Raw genomic sequence first — 18,215 nt, 5'->3', positions numbered from 1 at the left:
GCACAGTGGTTAGCACTGTTGCCTCACAGCGCTAGAGACCCGGGTTCAATTCCTGCCTCAGGCGACTCTCTGCACATTCTCCCCATGTCTGCGTGGATTTCCTCCAGGTGCTCCGGTTTCCTCCCACAATCCCAAAATGTGCAGGTTAGGTGAATTAGCCAGGCTAAATTGCCTGTAGTGTTGGGTGAATGGGTAAATGTAGGGGAATGGGTCTGGGTGGGTTGCGCTTCGGCGGGTCGGTGTGGACTTATTGGGTCGAAGGACCTGTTTCCACACTAAGTAATCTAATCTTCAATGTGAGCAAATGTGAGGTCTTGCACTTTGGAAAAAATAGTCCAGGCATGGACTATTTTCTAAACTGAGAAAATTCATAAAGCCAAAGTGCAAAGGGATCTGGGAGTGCTAGTCCACGGTTCTCTTTAAGGTTGACTTGCAGGTTGAGTCCGTGGTTAAAAAAGCAAATGTAATGTTGTCATTTATCTTGAGATTTGTAATGTAAAAGTAACTGTGCTTCTGAGACTTTATAAAGCTCTGGATGGACCCCATTTAGAATACTGTGTCCAGTTTTGGGCCCCACACCTCAGTAAGGACATATTGGCACTGGAGCGTGTCCAGCGGAGATTCACATGGATGATCCTTGGAATGGTAGGCCTAACATATGATGAATGGCTGAGGACCCTGGGATTGTATTCATTAGAGTTTAGAAGGTTGAGGGGAGATCTAATAGAAACTTACAAGATAATGCATGGCTTAGAAAGGGTGGATGCTGGGAATTTGTTCCCGTCAGGCGGGGATACTAGGACTGTGGGCACAGCCTTAGAATTAGAGGGGGTCAATTTAGAACTGAAATGAGGAGACATTTCTTCAGCCAGAGAGTGGTGGGCCTGTGGAATTCATTGCCATGGAGTGCATTGGAGGCCAGGACATTAAATGTCTTCAAGGCAGAGATTGATAAATTCTTAATCTCGAAAGGAATAAAGGGATACAGGGCGAGTGTGGGTAAGTGGCATTGAAATGCGCATCAGCCATGATTGAATGGCGGAGTGGACTCGAAGGCTGAATGGTCTTACTTCCACTCCTATTTCTTATGGTCTTGTGACAAGTGCTGCTGCTACTTGTTAATAGTGTGAAACAGCTAGCTTCATTTGTTGCTGAAATGTTTGGGCTCTGTCGTACTTCCAGGGTAATGGGAGATAAATTGGGCATGTTTTAGCATAAAAGTACTGGCCTTGTGGCATACAGTATATAGCGAGAAATAATCTGGAGTCATTATTATCCCATAGGGTGGTGTTGATGTGCCCTGTTTCAACTTTGAGTTGTACAGAGAGCAAATAACTTGGGGTCTATTTTGAAGTTCTCCATTCAGCCAATCAGTCAGGTGTTCACCACTAACAATTTTCTGTTGTGAAGAGAAAACGTATGTATGCAAATGAGCAACGTGGTGTAGTTTTAGTGCCAGTGTGATGCCAGGTATGTTAGACTGTTTATCCCAAGTTATATCAAACACCTTTTCCCTTAGGCGGTTTGCAACAAAGAAGGTTCTGACTATACCCAACCAGCCTGTGGTTTCAAATTGCACTGGGAGTCATCAATAAGAGGTCTGATTCAGCAATTGAGCAACATTTGGTTAATTCAAAATTTGTGTGGAATTATGGTGGCAACGAATTGTAAATTGGGCTCAGTATAGAAAGCGTGCATGCACTGGAAGCAACATATAGAAATACACAGGGCCCTGTTCTTTTGTAGACCATACAGACACACACACACACTACACCTAGCTTAGGATTTAACAAAGCTTGACTGTTAATTGTCAATCAGCATTAATCAACGTGTTCTCCATGGCAACATCCGTCAATCAGATTCCACTTTCGGCTAATTAACCGTCTCCTCTTCTGCAATATAAATCTTGGTTTTCTCTTGAATTTGTGTTTTTACTAAAATGTCCTCACGAGTGCAAGAGAAAAGCTTTGACAAAATGGCTTCTCTTTTGAACTATGGGTAGTTCTTTGATAATGCGTGTTCGGGCAGTGCAATTTGCTTAAACTTTGCTGAGGGATTAAGCAACGGGAGTTTTGAGGACACTTGCCTGTGTTCATAAAAGCGCGATTCCAGCAGTGATGATTTCATGCACTTTGTTCTGCGTATGTGCTGATATCTGCACCAAAGTTTCCGCATTGTTCTGCACATATGCCAATGTCAGTGCTGATCTTCGTGCTGTTCTGCGCATGTGCTGATGTCAGTGCAGATCTTCGTGCTGTTTTGTGCATGTGCTGATGTCAGCTGCTGACAGCACAGCTTTCTGTGAGAAGTACTGTACAGAGAGCAGCCTTCCGAGAGGGATACATTGAGCAGCTTCCTGTGAAAGGTACGCTGCTCCTAAATTATCCCTTGTTTTGAAAATTGGAGAGGCATAGTGACAAGGATCTTAGCAAGAAGCGCCCTGGTGATGAAACTGTAGGTAGTGAATACAAAAGACAGGCTACAACACTGTAAAAGAAGCTAGATATTATAAGTGTTGTGAACTTAAGGAGAGAATGTCATATAGCTCGCTTAAGACGAATGAGGGTCTACCTTCTACATCATGATGACCCTCTATCCTGGCATTAACAATACTTCTAATGAAGTGTTAAAATTACTTTTTATTTCATTGATAAATATAATTTATACCTTCATTCAGGCTGTGCTATACTTTGTGTTTAACTTTTGGGTGATTTTTGAGTGATTTGAGAGTGTTTTTTTTTGTTGGTCTGTCCTAACATCACTTTTTATTCTCATAGGCCCCATTATTTATATTAAGTGAGGTTTCACTGGGGGATCAACTATAGTGTTATAGGAGAACTACCTGTACTTCAGTTTGACAAGTGTTGAATTTTTGTTTTGAATCTCACTAGAATCAGTGGCAAATGTCCAGAGTTCCCGTTTCCGTTCCCATTCTTTACTTCTGTCTGAGAATAATCTGGACTATCTTGAAATCCGACTTGATCCTGAGCCTTTGTCACTTCCAGACTTGGTCAGCACAAAGTTGGAATAGCCAACCTTCTATCTTCACTTTTTGTAAATTATAGCTCACCCAAAGTTGTTTCCTGTAGTCTATCCCTCAATAGGTCCCAATTCTTTGCTATGTCTGTTGTTCTAGACGTGCATTGGCTACTGAACACCCAATTATTTTTCTTGTATTTAAGTCCTCCCTCTGCTCTATATGCTTTAACAGATGATAGCTCTCTTTTTCCAGGTCACCTGCTCTCTATCTTGTACAGTCTGAGAGTTTCCTAAAGTTTCCTAATTTTGAGCAACTTTCTTGACTTCATCCTTTGGCTCACTAATTCTTTTCCTCTTGTCATTTTGTGGGTTCTTAGTGTGTTTAACTTTGCACAATATCGCAATTTTAAAATACAATCAGTTACATTTTTAGCTAATGAATTAAGAATTCCTTGTATGAAAACTAGTCAAAATTGACATCTTTGTTGGTTTTGTTTGCTTCCAATAGAACAGTCTGATGAGGTTTTCCGAGAGCCTTCACGAGATGGTCACTTTCCACGTGGTAAGTCAAAATTCTGGCAATGTTCTTGTGTCCTAATTGACATACATTTGTGTCATTTAAATTGAAGCTAAATAATTGAATTGCCATCAGACAACTTTACTGCATAGAAATCAGCAGTCTAATGTTTCTTTTATTGTGGAATGGGGTAAGGGCAATTTTTAAAAATTTAGTTATGGGATGTGGATGTCTCTGGCTAAGCTAATATTTAATGCCCATCCCCACCTGCCCTTAAGAAGGTGATGATGAGCTGCTTTCTTCGGTCATTCATGCTGAAACCACGAGTAGGAAGAGAATTCTAGGATTTTGAACTTGCGAAAATCAAGGAGTGACTATATAGTTCCAAGTCACAGTGAAGTTCATTTTGAGGGGAACATGTAGGTGGTTGTGTTTTCATGTATCTGCTGCATTTCTCTTTTTAAAGGTACTAAGAGATCATGGCTTTGGAAAGTGCTGTTGAAAGAGCTCAGGCAAGTTGCTGCAGTTCACCTTGCAAGTAGTGTACACTGCTGTCGTTTTGAAAGTGGTGAATAGAGTGCCATTCAATTGAGTTGCTTTGTCATGGATGGTGTGAAGTTTATTGAATGTTGTTGGATCTGCATCTGATCAGTCAAGTAAGAGGTATTTAATCATACTCCGATTTGGGCCCTTTGATTTTGGATAGGCTCTGTGGAGGTAGAAGATGAGTACTTGCTGCAGTGTTGATCCCCTTGAGCTGTTGAAGGGGATATTGCTAAAGTGTTGAAATACTGGGTCCAGCACAATATTTGAGATTGATTTTTCTTATCCTATTATGCTTTGAATACCCAGTCAGGTACTAATTGCATCACTGAATTTCATGAAATTTCTGACTGATACCAGGCTTACTGTTTTTGTTTTCTGCATCAAGCCACTGATCACGATTGAACTACAATCTGCTGACATTTGCTGATGCTTTTATTTTCTTAATATAATGTCCAAGAGGAAGCCATTTGATATGTCTCATCCTTGACTTTTTTTGAGTTCGTTGTTCCTACGTTTTTTTTGTTGCTGATGTAAACCAGTTATTTAATACAATGGGAATGGTATAATTGCTTACCATTTTCAGAAACCATCCGTCTGCAGATTTCATTTCATTTACAGATTTCATTTTTGTTTTCCCTTTTGGGAGAGCACATTACCCCCAATTTGAAATTATGCCAATTAGAAGCTGTTCAGTTGATGGCACATGGTTGGCTGGCAGTAATATATTCAAAACTTCATGCATGTGGATGTTGATCAAAGGTGTTTCACAAGGATGTTGCCTGCGATGAAAAATCTCCTTTATGATGAGAGACTGAATAGGCTGGGTTGGTTTTCCCTAGTGTGGAGGAGGCTGATTGGGGGATCTGATTGGAGTATTGAGTGTTGTGGAGGGCATAGATAGGTTGGATTGTGAAAATCTTTTACCCATGACAGATGTGTCCAAGACCAGCGGGCCTGAGTTTGAGATGAGATGTAAGTGGTTTCGAGGAGATCTGAGATTTGTTTTTCACCAAGAGAATAATAGAAATGTGTAACCTGTTGCCTGAGAGGATGGTTGGGGCAGATAATTTCAACTGGGCAAGCACTTAAAATGCCAAGGCATAGGCTATGGACGAAGCGCAGGTAAATGGAATTAATGCAGTTTGGTGTTTGTTGGTCAGACTTGTTGGGCTAAAGAGCCTGTTTCTATGTTGTATGACTTGCTGATTTAAATGGTAGGAGGAGCCTTGGCATAGTCTCAGCCAAAGTTCCTGGCAACTTCTGGGCTTTTCTCCCTTCAGTAATCGGTTTGATCCCAATCTTTTGAAGTTATGATATGTCCAAAAGAATGTGATTTTGATTTAATTTATTGTCACATGTATGTAAGTACAATGAAGAGCTTTGTTTACAAGCAGATCATAGTAAGCAAGGATATACAGATCATAGGGTGGAAAAAAAACTAGACAGTGACATACAAGTTGCATCGCACAGGGTGTGCACTGGCAAGTACAGATTCAGAATTTAACTTTAAAAGTGTAGAATGGTGATAAGAAATGTTAGAGTTCGATCTGCTGAGGGAGCTGACAAGGAGTTTGCATGGTTACAGCAAATGCCAACAATTGATTACCAACCATCCTTCAACTGTCCTTTTCTGCCTGTTTTTTAAAAAGAAAATCTTGTCCCTTATTAAGCTAGAATGATTCTTTCTTTACCTCCTGTACAGTTACTTCTGTTGTATTTATATATTGATTGCCATTAGTTGGCAAAGGTATGATGGACCAAATGTTTTATCATGTCACAATTTTATGATTACATAATCTGGCTAGTTATTTACATTTTAAATTCAAGACAGACATTAAATGAGGCTAAAATACTGTAAATGATTTTGTGGGGTCTACATCGCTGATATTGTCTATTGTTCGTAAACAACCTAAAATACTTCATACAGAATGAAAATAAATCCTATCTCTTGGTCACTCACCTGAGTGCAATAATGAACGGTTTAGGTGTGTATGTTATTTAATATGAGAAATATGTAGAAAGGTTACTAACCTATTTTATGTTAATGGTAACTAAGACTTTCTTTAAAAGTATCAGAACTATTATTATATAGCTACTGGGTCATATCTATTCATTGCAACAAGATTCTGAATTGCTTTGTTACCATGGAAGCCTATTTTTATTTCCTTGGTGAGTCATGGAGTAATGAGAATAGAGTCATGCTTAGATAAGTAGCTTGCTTTGTAATTTTATTACAGTAAGGAACAATGAATGAATAACAATACAAACATATTGTGACATGAATTTAAAAATGATTTAACTCCCCGCATTCCATTTGGCTAGATCACGGAAAGATCTTAACCATTCATAATACTACTTTTAAATGATTTTGTTCCAGTTAAAATGGATTATCACCTATGCATTAGGATAAAGTAGAAGCTTTAATTGTAGAATCACAAAGCTACATTTTTAGCATGCTGGTTTAGTTTAATTGTGTTGAACTCTAGTTTAAAAAAAAAATCTGCCTGTACACTATTTACCTTTTTCAGTTATATCATTGAACACATTGTATCATGTAGAGAAGTTGCAATTTTATTACATTTGTAAACTCTCAATATTGATTGTTGAATGACGAGTGCTTAATGCTAATTACACTTGCCTTCTCTCGGAGCCTCCCTACCACTTTCCCAGCCATGAGTAACATTTGAAACATAACAGGCAGTATACATTTTAAATTCAAGACAAGCATTAAATGAGGCTAAAATGCTGTAAATGATTTTGTGGGATCCAAATCACTGATATTGTGTACTGTTCGTAAACAACCTAAAATACTTCATACAGAATGAGGTTATAGAAAGGGAGGAACTTAGAACAGCCATTGTCATTTAGGGGACAAAGTACTGAGCAAACTGTTGGGATTGAAGATAGACAAGACTGAGGCTCTGGCCTGTATTCTGAAGGGAAGTGGGAAGCAACAGATCAATTAGTTTAACATCTATTGTTGCAAAGTTGTAAGAATCTATTGTTAAGGAAGTAATTAAAGGACATTTGGAAAGTCAAAACGCAATCTTAGTCAACATTGTTTTATAAAGAGTAAATTGTGTTTGACTAATTTGCTGAAGTTCATTGAAGATGTAACAAGCAAAGTGGATAATGGGGATCCTGTAGATGCAGTATGTCTGGACCTCCTCAAAGGCATTTGATAAGGTGCCGCATAAACGACTAATATGCAAAGTGGGATCTCTCAGGATTTGTGGTAATTCTACTAGCTTAAATAGAAGATTGGCTAACCAACGGAAAGCAAAAGTTGGGATAAATGGGTCTTTTATTTGTGGACAAAATGTAACTAGTTTTAGTGTCACAGGCTTTGGTCCTTGGGCCTTAACTATTCATGATCTATTAAAGACTTGGATGCAGGGATAGAAAGTATAACTATATTTGCAGGTTCCACAAAAATAGTGTAAGTGGAAATGAAAAAATAAGAAATTTACAAATGGATATGGAGAGGTGAGGTGAATGGGTCAAACTTTGGCAGATTTTTAATGTGGGCAAGTGTGACTTTATCCATTTTGGTCAGAAGATTAGAAAGGCAACTCCTTATCCAGATTGAGAACAACTTCACTGTTTGGGTGCAGAAAGATCTGGGTGTCTTCATACGTGAATTACAGAAAACTAGTATGCAAGTATATTATGCAATAAGGAAGATAAATGGAATTTTGGCATTTATTGCTCAAGGATTAGAGTTGGTGAGTCTTGCTGCAACTGTGCAAGACATTAGTGAGACCACACTTCGAGTATTGCAACCATTTGTGATCCCCTTATTTGAGGTATATACTTGCATTGGAGGCACTTCACAGCAGTTTCACTAGAGTGAGTCCAACGGTGAAGGGGTTTGTCCTATCAAGAGAGGTTGAGTACTTTAAACCCACTAATTTAGAAGATTGAGGGGAGCATGTTTCCACTGGTTGAAAAAAATGACAACTGGCCCTTAATTTGCAGAATGGCCTGCTTCTGCACCATAGACCCTTCTGTGATTCTGAGAGTTTTTATGGAAATTGTGGCATTTGCACCTTTCATAAATCACTGTAGAAAGTGAGTTTGATTTAATATGCAACTACCTGTTCAACAATGTATATTTCAAAGACCGTCACTTACTGCCCAGAAAAATGTCCTAGATATGTGGAGTTTCAAACTATCTGACAATAAGTTGGTGTAGAGTTTAAACCTCCGAATTAGAGAGGCAAAAATTGATCAGGGATAGTCAGCATGGTTTTATTCAAGGAAAATCATCTCTCAAACCTGATTGAGTTTTTCTTTGAGGAAGTTACGAAGAAGATAGTTGATGTTTATTTGAATTTTGGTAAAGTCTTTGACCAGGTTCCACATGGTAGACTAATTAATAAAGTTAAGTCACATGGGATTCAGTGTGAGCTTCCCAATTGGATACATAATGGTTGAATGGTAGTGGAGGGTTGATTTTCGAACTGGAGGCCTGTCACCAGTGATGTTCCACAGGGATTGGTTATGGGTCCTCTTGATGTCATTTATATAAATAATTTGGATGAGACTATAGAAGGCATGGTTAGTAAATTTGGCGATGACCTTAAAATTGGTGGTATAGTAGTCGGTGAAGAAGGCTATCTAAGATTGCAAATGGGTCAATGGGGGGCTGATAAATGACAGATGGAGTTCAATCTGGATAAATGCGAGGCATTGCATTTCCGTACAACAAACAAGGATAGGATGTAGGTTTGCTGACTGAGCTGGAAGGTTCATTTTCAGACATTTTGTCACCATACTAGGTAACCTCTTCATTGAGCCTCCGCACAGAGCACTGCTGATGTTTCATGCTTTCTATTCATATGTTTGGGTTTCCTTGGGTTGGTGAAACCCTAGCCAATCGCTCCTGCATCAAAGACATCTCTGAAGTGACTGCCAGACTACTCAGACCCCTTGGCATCATGGTAGCCCACAAACCGAGCAGCACACTAAAACAGCAGCTAATGACCCTATACAGACAACAAGCAAAACTAGCGCAATTTACAAAATACTGTGCAAGGACTGTAACAAACACTAAGTTGGACAAACAGGCAGAAAACTAGACACCAGGATACATGGACATCAACTAGCCACAAAACGACATGACCCTCTCTCACTAGTATCCTTTCATACCGATGAGGAAGGACGCCACTTTGGTTGGGACAACACATCCATCCTAGGATAAGCCAAACAGAGACATGCATGAGAATTCCTAGAAGCATGGTATTCCAACCGGAACTCTATCAACAAACACATTAACTTGGACCCCATCTACCACCCCCTGAGGGAAAAAAAAACCAGGAAATTCCATCACCAACTCTAGGAAACCCAAACATATAAATAGAAAGCAGGAAACATCAGCACTGCTTCATCCGGAGGCTCACTGAAGATGTTACCTCGTATGGTGATGAAATGTATGAAAATGAACCTTCCAGCTCCGTGAGCAAACCTAAATCCAGAACCTCCACCTAATTTTGAAATTTCCTTCCCAGCACACTGTTTCTTTTGTTGAGGGTGGCAGCAATGGTTCGTGATAACGTGACTGGTCTAGTAATCTAGAGCTCCAGACTAATGTTTTAGGGACATCAGTTCAAATCTCACTGTGGCAGATCAAACTTGAATTCAGTAAAACTCTGGAATTAAAAATTGGTCTATTGTCTTATTTTATAAACACAACTGGTTCACTAATGTGCTTTAAAGAAGAAAGTTTGTTGTCTTTTCTGGTCTTGCTAACTTGTGACTCCCACGTCCATGTGGTTCTTAAACAGTTTCTTATGGCAAAGCAAATAACTCTGTTGTATCAAAACCGCTACAAAGCTTAAAGGAATGAAACTGAATGGCCTACGTGATATTGACCTAGGTGCCACGAACACCACCAACAGAAACAATGCAAACTCCATAAATCCAATGTAGTCAATCCTGCAAAGTCCCTTTAATAACATCTATGGATTTGTGTCAAAAATTGGGATAGATTTCTCAATTTTCCAAAATGCATTACATTCTGGAAAGGTGTTGTCAAGCTGGAAATTAACAAAATGAATTGCATTTTACAAGGGTGGGGGTTGGGTGTGGTGAGGTGGGGAGTCTAAAAGACAAACTAAAGTCTCTGGTCTATCATAGAGGACATGTTAGAATTGATCATTTAACAAAAGGTTAATTTGGAAGAGTTAGCATATTTCCAACAACCACAACCATCTTCCTTTTGTATTAGATACGTCTCCAACCAGTGCAGCATTTTCTGGGATTCCCATTGACTCCAGTTTTGTTAGGGCTCCTTGATGCCATTATTGATCAAATGCTGCCTTGATGTCATTCTTATCTCACCCACAAGTTCACGTACTTTTTTTTTGTTCATGTTTGATTCAAGTAACACCAGAACCTGAGTGTCCCTGACAGACTGAAACTGAGTGTTAATGAATAGTTTATTACTTTTGCAAGTGCTAGCTAATAGCACTGATGATCACCACTTTCATCACTTTGATAATGATGATAAAAGTAGACTGATATTTGTGGCAGTTACGTTGTATTTGTCCTACTCTTTGTGCATGGAAACAGTTGAGCAATTTTCACCTTGTTGGATAAATGCTATTGTTGTGGCTATACTAGGATTGTTAAGCTAGAGCTTCTGGAGTGCAAGACTTCACTAGAACTGCTGGAATGTTGTCAAGACCCACAGCCTTTGCGGTATTCGTGCTTTCGGCTATTTCTTGATCTACAGAGGGGTGAATTACATTGAAAACTGTCACTTGGGAAGAGATTGAAATAGATCATCCACTTGATGTTGCTGGCTGAAGTTGGATGTAAAAATTTCAGGTTTGTCATATGTAATGGGCTGCAGTTGTGGAACTTTTAGTTCCTCCTGTTAATGACTTACTTGCCCACCACCATTCATGAGTAGGTATGGCAGGATGCAGAGCTTAGGTTTAATCTGTAGGTTGTGGAATGGATCCATTCTGCGTATTTGATATACTTTCATGAGGTTGGCCCTTCATTTTAAATATGCTTGGTGTGCAGGAAGGCATGCCTTTTACTTTGAACCAGGGTTCTTATCCTGCTTGACAATAATAGAGTGAGTGGCTGTGTCTTTCTATGAAGTTATAGATTGTATTGTTGAATTTTAACACATTCAACATCAAGCATTCACAAAGTAATGCTTGATGTTTCTGGGCAACTAAACAATTATACATCGACCTCTCAGTTTGAGAATTTGGGAATCTACAATAATATCATTTCAAATGCATTGATTTTAATCAATTTGCCATCGCAAACTAGTGGGTAGTTTGTATTTTTGTGGACCCAAGAATAGAGGAATGCAATAATAATTTGAAGATTAATGGTATTCAAGTAATAGATATTAAAAAAAAAGTATTTGTTTTAATATATGAATCCAGTATCAAATTTGCCAGTTAACAAGTTGAATTTTGGTGGTACAGTGTACAATGTACGTGCTTATAGAACAGCGAATAACCAAAGGAAGTCATGATCACAACTTTAAATTTGTCTGTATCTTTGATAAACTATTTATATGAAATAATTTTACCATGTGGATGCATTTGTTCTGCCCGTAAAATTAAACACTAATTAGGGGAGACATTTAGAGCTAGTTGAGTCTATTAACTTCGAAACTTAATATCACAGTGTTTTAAAAGCTGTGTTACTGGTGTATTCAATGATCTAACCTTGGGACTTCACAACTCTTATGTAAATCTAGCTTCTGACAGCATCATCTGACATTGTTCAACAGGGCAGAACCTTTCTGTTTTGATGGAGGCAAAGAGTGGGTGGTATTTACTTACTTTTATTCATTCATGGGATGTGGACGACACTGCCTGGGCCAGGATTTATTACCCATTCCTTGTTGGTCTTGAGAGGGTGGTGGTGAGGTGCTGCCTAGAGTTGCTGCAAATTATTTGGTGTGCTCTGGGGAGTGAGTTCTAGGATTTCAACCCATTGATATTAGAGGAACTGTATCTATTTCCAAATCCAGATGGTGAGTGATTTGGTGGCTACTTGCATGTGGTGGTATTTCCATGTTTTGGAGATGCCAATGTTGGACTGGGGTGTACAAAGTTAAAAATCATACAACACAAGGTTGGCGATAGCCTGGTGTTGTGATTTTTAACTTTGTATTTCCAAGTTTGCTTCCCTTGTCCTTCTAGAATATTATGGTCATGGATTGAAGAGTGCCTTCTAAGGAGCCTTTGTGAATTTTTCCAATGCATTTTGTAGATAGTACATACTGCTGCTGCTCAGAATTGGTAATGGGGGGGATGGATATTTGTGGAGGTGATGGCAGTCGAGCAGGTTGCATTGTTCTGGATGGTGTCAAGCCTCTTGAGTGTTGTTGGAGTTGCACTCATCCAGGCGAGTGGGGAATATTCCATCGCAATCCATCTACAAGGCATAAGTTAGGTCATGGTTTCGGGGAATCAGGGGATGAGGTACTTGCTGCAGTATTCCTACCTTCCAATGTGCTCTTGTAACCATTGCATTTATGTGACTACTCCAGTTGAGCTTCTGGCCTGTGGTAACCCTCAATGTTCATAATGGAGGATTCAGCAATGGTAATGACATTGAATGTCAAGGGGTGGTAATGGAATGGTCATTGTCTGACATTGGGGTAAATGTTATTTGCCACTTTTCAGCCCAAGCCTGAGTATTGTCAGAGTCTTGTGATTTTTGGGTATGGACTATTTCAGTAACCTGAAGTTTCAAATGGTGCTGAACACTTGTGCAATCATTGGGGAACATTGCGAATTCTGATCTTTTCATGACTGGGAAAAGATCATTGGTGAAGCAGCCGAAGAAGGTTGGGCTCTGGACACTCCTTCAGAAATCTCTGCAGCTAAAATGATTGACTCTCAACAACCACAGCCATCTTCCTGTGCGCCAGTTATGACTCCAGCCAGTGGAAAGATTTCCCCCAGAGTATTATTGAATTTTTAAAAAAATGTTAGATCTGTGCTTGTCCAGGTAAGTGGTGAATTTAATAGTATTCAAAGCTAAATATTAAACAGAAGTTTCAGAAGAAAATGGAAATATGGATCAAAGAGTAGGAATTAAATCAGTCATAAGCTTCAGTGCGGATCAGTGTGTGCAGGATTAGACAGCGGGTGCATGTCTACAATGTATGGAATAGTCTGGTTGAAATGCTTCCTTGACTCTGTTTCGCTTCTCATTACTCAATGTTAAAGAATTTGAGTTCTGTCTGTTCAGAATTGAGGGTGATAATGTACTAAAATATTTTAAGAGTAGTCATTATTTGTAACATAGCTGGATCAGCCAGCTTATTTGCATGGTGACCAAAGGAATACCATTGTTACTAAGTAGGTGATTGAAGGAAAAAAAATGTAATATGGAATATTTGTGAATGTGCAATTTATATAACTGAATGTTTATAATCCTTCACTGCATTATGGCCTCTTCATCAAAGAAATTTAAAAAAGTGTTACTTATGTTGGGGCAGAAATTTAGAAGGATTTTGGAAAGGAAAATCAGGACAGAATTTATACACTTAGTGGGAAGTTCCTGGGGAGTGTTGCTGAGCAAAGAAACCTTGGAGTGTAGGTTCACACTTTCCTTTGAAAATGGCATTGCAGGTAGACTGGATTGGGAAGACTATGTTTGGTACACTTGCCTTTATTAGTCAGTGCATTGAGTATAGGAGATTGATTAGGCCACTTTTGGAATGCTGCATTCAATTCTAATCTCCCTGCTGTAGGAAAGATGTTGTGAAACTTGAAACGGTTCAGAAAAGATTTACAAGGATATTACCAGGGTTGGAGGTTTTGAGCTATAGGGAGAGGCTGAATAAGCTGGGTGGGTATTTTCCCTGGAGTATCAGAGGCTGAGCGGTGACCTTTGTAGACGTTTATTAAAATCATGAGGGGCATGGATATGGTAAATAGCCAAATTCTTTTCTTGCGGGTGGGGGAGCCTAAAACTAAAGGGCATTGGTTTAAGGTAAGAGGGGAAAGGTTTAAAAGGGACCTAAGAGACAATCTTTTCATGCAGTGTGTTGCATGCATGGTATAAGCTGCCAGAGGAAATGGTGGACGCTGATACAATTACATTCTAAAAGACATCTGGATGGGCACATGAATAGGAAGCGTTTGATTGGATATGGACCAAATGCTAGCAAATGGGACTAGATTTTTTTTGGATATTTGGTTGGCATGGATGACATAAAAATAACTCCGTTAAAACTGCATAGACAATTTATCTCGCCATCTTCCAAGAGACTCAAAATCTTAGTAAAGGATTCAGATGAATTTTTTAAGCTTCTAGAAGAGGTTAATGATAGTTATACAACTTGTAAAAAAAAACACTAAAGGGCATTATCATGGCTTATAGTAAATTTTCCTGTAGCCAATGATTTACTGAGGTGATAGCAAAGGATTAAGGGGGGGAAGAAAATTGCATTTTTGTAGATTTGACAACCAGATTTAGTTAAACGATAATGCATAATAAATATTGAATAATTATGTATAATGAAATACGGATACTGGCTCAATTTGGACACTGGCAAAATTTCTCACTGATAATCGGAGTGGTGGTAGGGGTGTAGTGTCTTTGCTAACAACGAACCTGGAGTATTTCTGTGCAAATATGAACTGAACTTAATAGCTCGGGCAGCTCTTTTAGAAATGGGGTTTGTGAAAGTAACAATATTGTAATAGACTACATAGTTCATAAAATTGACAAATTAGTCTAATTATAAATTATCATCTATGCTAGCGTAGATTGTCCAAGCTAAGAATTTGTTACACATGTTCAGAGGATGTAGCTCATGGTAGTTTAGATTTTGATGGAAATCCTGAACTTGCATCAGTAATAAGTGATCAACCCCACCTTGGGAAGGGACCAATGACCTCTACCTTTTTTGAATATTTGAATGCACTGTACACCAGTTGAAAGGCTTTAATACTGAATCTTCAGACAACACAATGTTGGAAACCAGTTTCAATCAGGTATTTTTTTATAAAAGAGAAGAGCTTAATGCGTGGAGAAGGTTGGTAAAGTCAGTAAAATTTTTATATAACGTGGGAAGCAGACAGAACACTATTAAAGTTTGCTTGTTATGGATTGAAAATTTGCATATTCTAAGGAGTTATTGAACATAATGAGGGATCAGGTAATTCACACAACTGCATGTTACCCAGCTATGAAGACCAGTTTTCTTAATTCATTATTTTCCTGATGACTGACAGATCAGATTTGAAGGTCAAAAGAAGATCATTGGTCTCAACGTAACTACCGAAAGTGGGAACTGAACTCACATGTTCACCAGAAGGTGCGGGTCAGTGCTGAAATTACAAAACTAGAGAAAATTTAGTGTGTATACATTTTCAGATATCAGCTACATGGATATGCACAGAAAGGTTTTGATGCGACTTGTGCCACGAGCCTTCATTTTAGTATTCAGAGGCTTTGAAGGGCTGGGGACCAAAGTAGAAGAATAAGTTCACCTACAGCAGGAAAAATAATTTTGAAGGTTTTCTTGGAGATATTAGCAATAAATGTTTGGGAATGAAGATCAATTGACATTGAAACTGAATTTTTTTTGCAGGAAAATCCACTCAAATGGATAGTGTTTCTTCATCCTTCAAAAAAGATGCTGAACATAACAGGGTCAGTCTAGAAGTTAAATAAAGGTGTATTTGGCTTCTAGAATTTGGTAATTCTCTGTAAGATATGTCATTTTAAAAGTCTGCTGTTTCAGGTAGAAACCAGACCTTGTCATGCGTTATTTGCACCATTTGGGGACAACTTGCAGGCATCTTTATGGTACATATGTATGATATATTTTGTGGTATGAGAGCATTGAACTTGAAAATATTGTCATATCTGGCCTGAAAGCAGAATTAAAATTGAAGACCAGACTTCTGAGGCTTAAAGTACAGAATATAGAGGAACGTCAATTATCCGAATGACACTGGCGGGGAGTATTTTGTTCAGACAATCAAATGTCGGATAACTACAGTTCAAAAAAGCATCAGGACCTTATGATCTTGTTTGGATAATCCAAAATTTGGATAATCAAGGTTTCTCTGTAAATGAATTGAATGTCATTTTACATTAATGATTTTATTTGGAAAATGTTAGGCCCATTGCTTTTAGTCAAGGTAGGGCAATTTATGGATTGAGAATTACAACCTATTACAAATTCTAATAGGAGAGCTGAATTGTCTAGGACCTGAATTTGGCCAAATGACAATTTTGAGGTCTCAGCCTCAAATACAACTCTGAAAAATGCCACATGAAAAGAATTAAGTGGATATTATTTTGAACTTTCCATTAATGAGAAATGCCAGGAATGTGGGACTTAGTGTTTTTAGTGTTGCTTCTTATGTAAATTTGTCTTTGGTTCTCAAGTGCAGGAGAGGGAGATAAATGTTGCCCTTTGGCTTGGGGAAATTAAATGATCAGATGATAGTTGAAAATGCATCTTAGTGGCAGGAACTCTCTCGCTGAGGTGGTATGAAAGACCATTTTCATAGCAAAAATCTTGGAAGAAATTTTAGAGATTTGGCAGCAATATCCATTGAATGCTCCATTGATATGCTGTGGAATAATGTTCATTGAGCAAAATACCTGAATGTAAAAATAGCAAGATCAGTATTACAGAAGAGAATTCTCTGATTTGAAATAGGTAGATAGCAGCAGTCAACTATCTGATTGCTTTATAAAGCCATGAGCAAGCTCTAAGAAACTTAGAATTACTGCCAAAGAGGATGTTTTAGAATTTTAATATACATTGAAAAAATAAAATGATACAATCTATTGTCATTTTGTGTTATTTTTTGTTTTTTAATCATTCATCACCAGCATTAACTTGCTAACATGTGATTTCTCGCAAATTCCATGTCACACTCATAGAGTCATAGAGATGTACAGCATGGAAACAGACCCTTTGGTCCAACCCTTCCATACCGACCAAATATCCCAACTCAACCTAGTCCCACCTGCCAGCACCCGGCCCATATCCCTCCAAACCCTTCCTATTCATATACCCATCCAAATGCCTCTTGATTGTTGCAATTGTACCAGCCTCCACCACATCCTCTGGCTGCTCATTCTATACCTGTACCACTCTCGGTGTGAAAAAGTTGCCCCTAAGATCTCTCTTATCTTTCCCCTCTCACCCTAAACCTATGCCCTCTAGTTCTGGACTCCCCAACCCCAGGGAAAAGACTTTGTCTATTTATCCTATCTATGCCCCTCATAATTTTGTAAACCTCTATAAGGTCACCCCGCAGCCTCCAACGCTTCAGGGAAAACAGCCCCAGCCTGTTCAGCCTCTCCCTGTAGCTCAGATCCTCCAACTCTGGCAACATTCTTGTAAATCTTTTCTGAACCCTTTCAAGTTTCACAACATCTTTCCGATAGGAAGGAGACCAGAATTGGGTCGTTGTGTGGCTGATGAGCTTGATCCCAGAGCTACATCTCTGTCATGTTTGGCAGGTATTTCTGGAAGATAGAATTAGTCCTCACCCTTGATTACTGGCATTCCTTTCTCCAGTTCCTTTTCTGTACTTCCTCTTGCTGATTGTGCCCTTTCATACAAGAGGTTCCTCCAAGTTAGTTTCTTCTGAGCATGGCTCTCCCATGTGTTGATGTCCATGTTGTATTTATTTTAGATAGACTTCAGAAAGTCTTTGAATTATTCCCTTTGTCCTATTTTTGTTTGAATGCCTGCCTTAATCTGGACAAAGAAGATTTGCTTTGGTAGTCAGAACTTGGATATACTAAGCACATGGCCAGCTTAGTGGAGTTGGTTTCGGATGATCATAGCTACGATGCTGGCTCCTTCAAGGGTGTTGTTGTTAGCATCTTGGTTGATGCAGTGAATCGATCTTCAATGTTGGTGGTATGTCTGCAGAGACTGGAAATGGCATTTAGACATAGTCCAGTTTTTGGTGCCATGTAGAAGAGTTGGAGCGATGACTACCTAATACATAAGGATCTTTATCAGTTCAGATACTGCGATAATCAAAGACTCTGTCATCCATGGTGATGCTAATGGTTGGTTCTCCGTGTTGATGTCAGCTTTAGATGAGGTGGCTCCAGAAAGGGGCAATGTTCCACATTTAGAAGGTTTTCTTCATTGGTCTTAATGTTAATGGTGGGATAGACAGAAACCTTCCCTGGGATG

General features: G+C 38.9%; 1 protein-coding gene across 1 annotated transcript in view; it reads left to right on the top strand.

The window, feature by feature from the left end:
• Nucleotides 1–18,215, top strand: part of LOC122556380 (arf-GAP with coiled-coil, ANK repeat and PH domain-containing protein 2-like) — a 183,251-nt gene that overhangs the window by 58,806 nt on the left and 106,230 nt on the right. Inside the window, exon 4 of the mRNA XM_043703013.1 lies at nt 3,488–3,541. Within this exon, the coding sequence (XP_043558948.1) occupies nt 3,488–3,541 (54 nt within the window). The remainder of the gene's footprint in view (nt 1–3,487; nt 3,542–18,215) is intronic.

This window comes from Chiloscyllium plagiosum, chromosome 13, assembly GCF_004010195.1.
Source record: "Chiloscyllium plagiosum isolate BGI_BamShark_2017 chromosome 13, ASM401019v2, whole genome shotgun sequence".
Classification (NCBI taxonomy): domain Eukaryota; kingdom Metazoa; phylum Chordata; class Chondrichthyes; order Orectolobiformes; family Hemiscylliidae; genus Chiloscyllium; species Chiloscyllium plagiosum.
The sequence above is the reverse complement of the archived record's forward strand: the minus strand, read 5'-3'. Positions and strand labels throughout refer to the sequence as shown.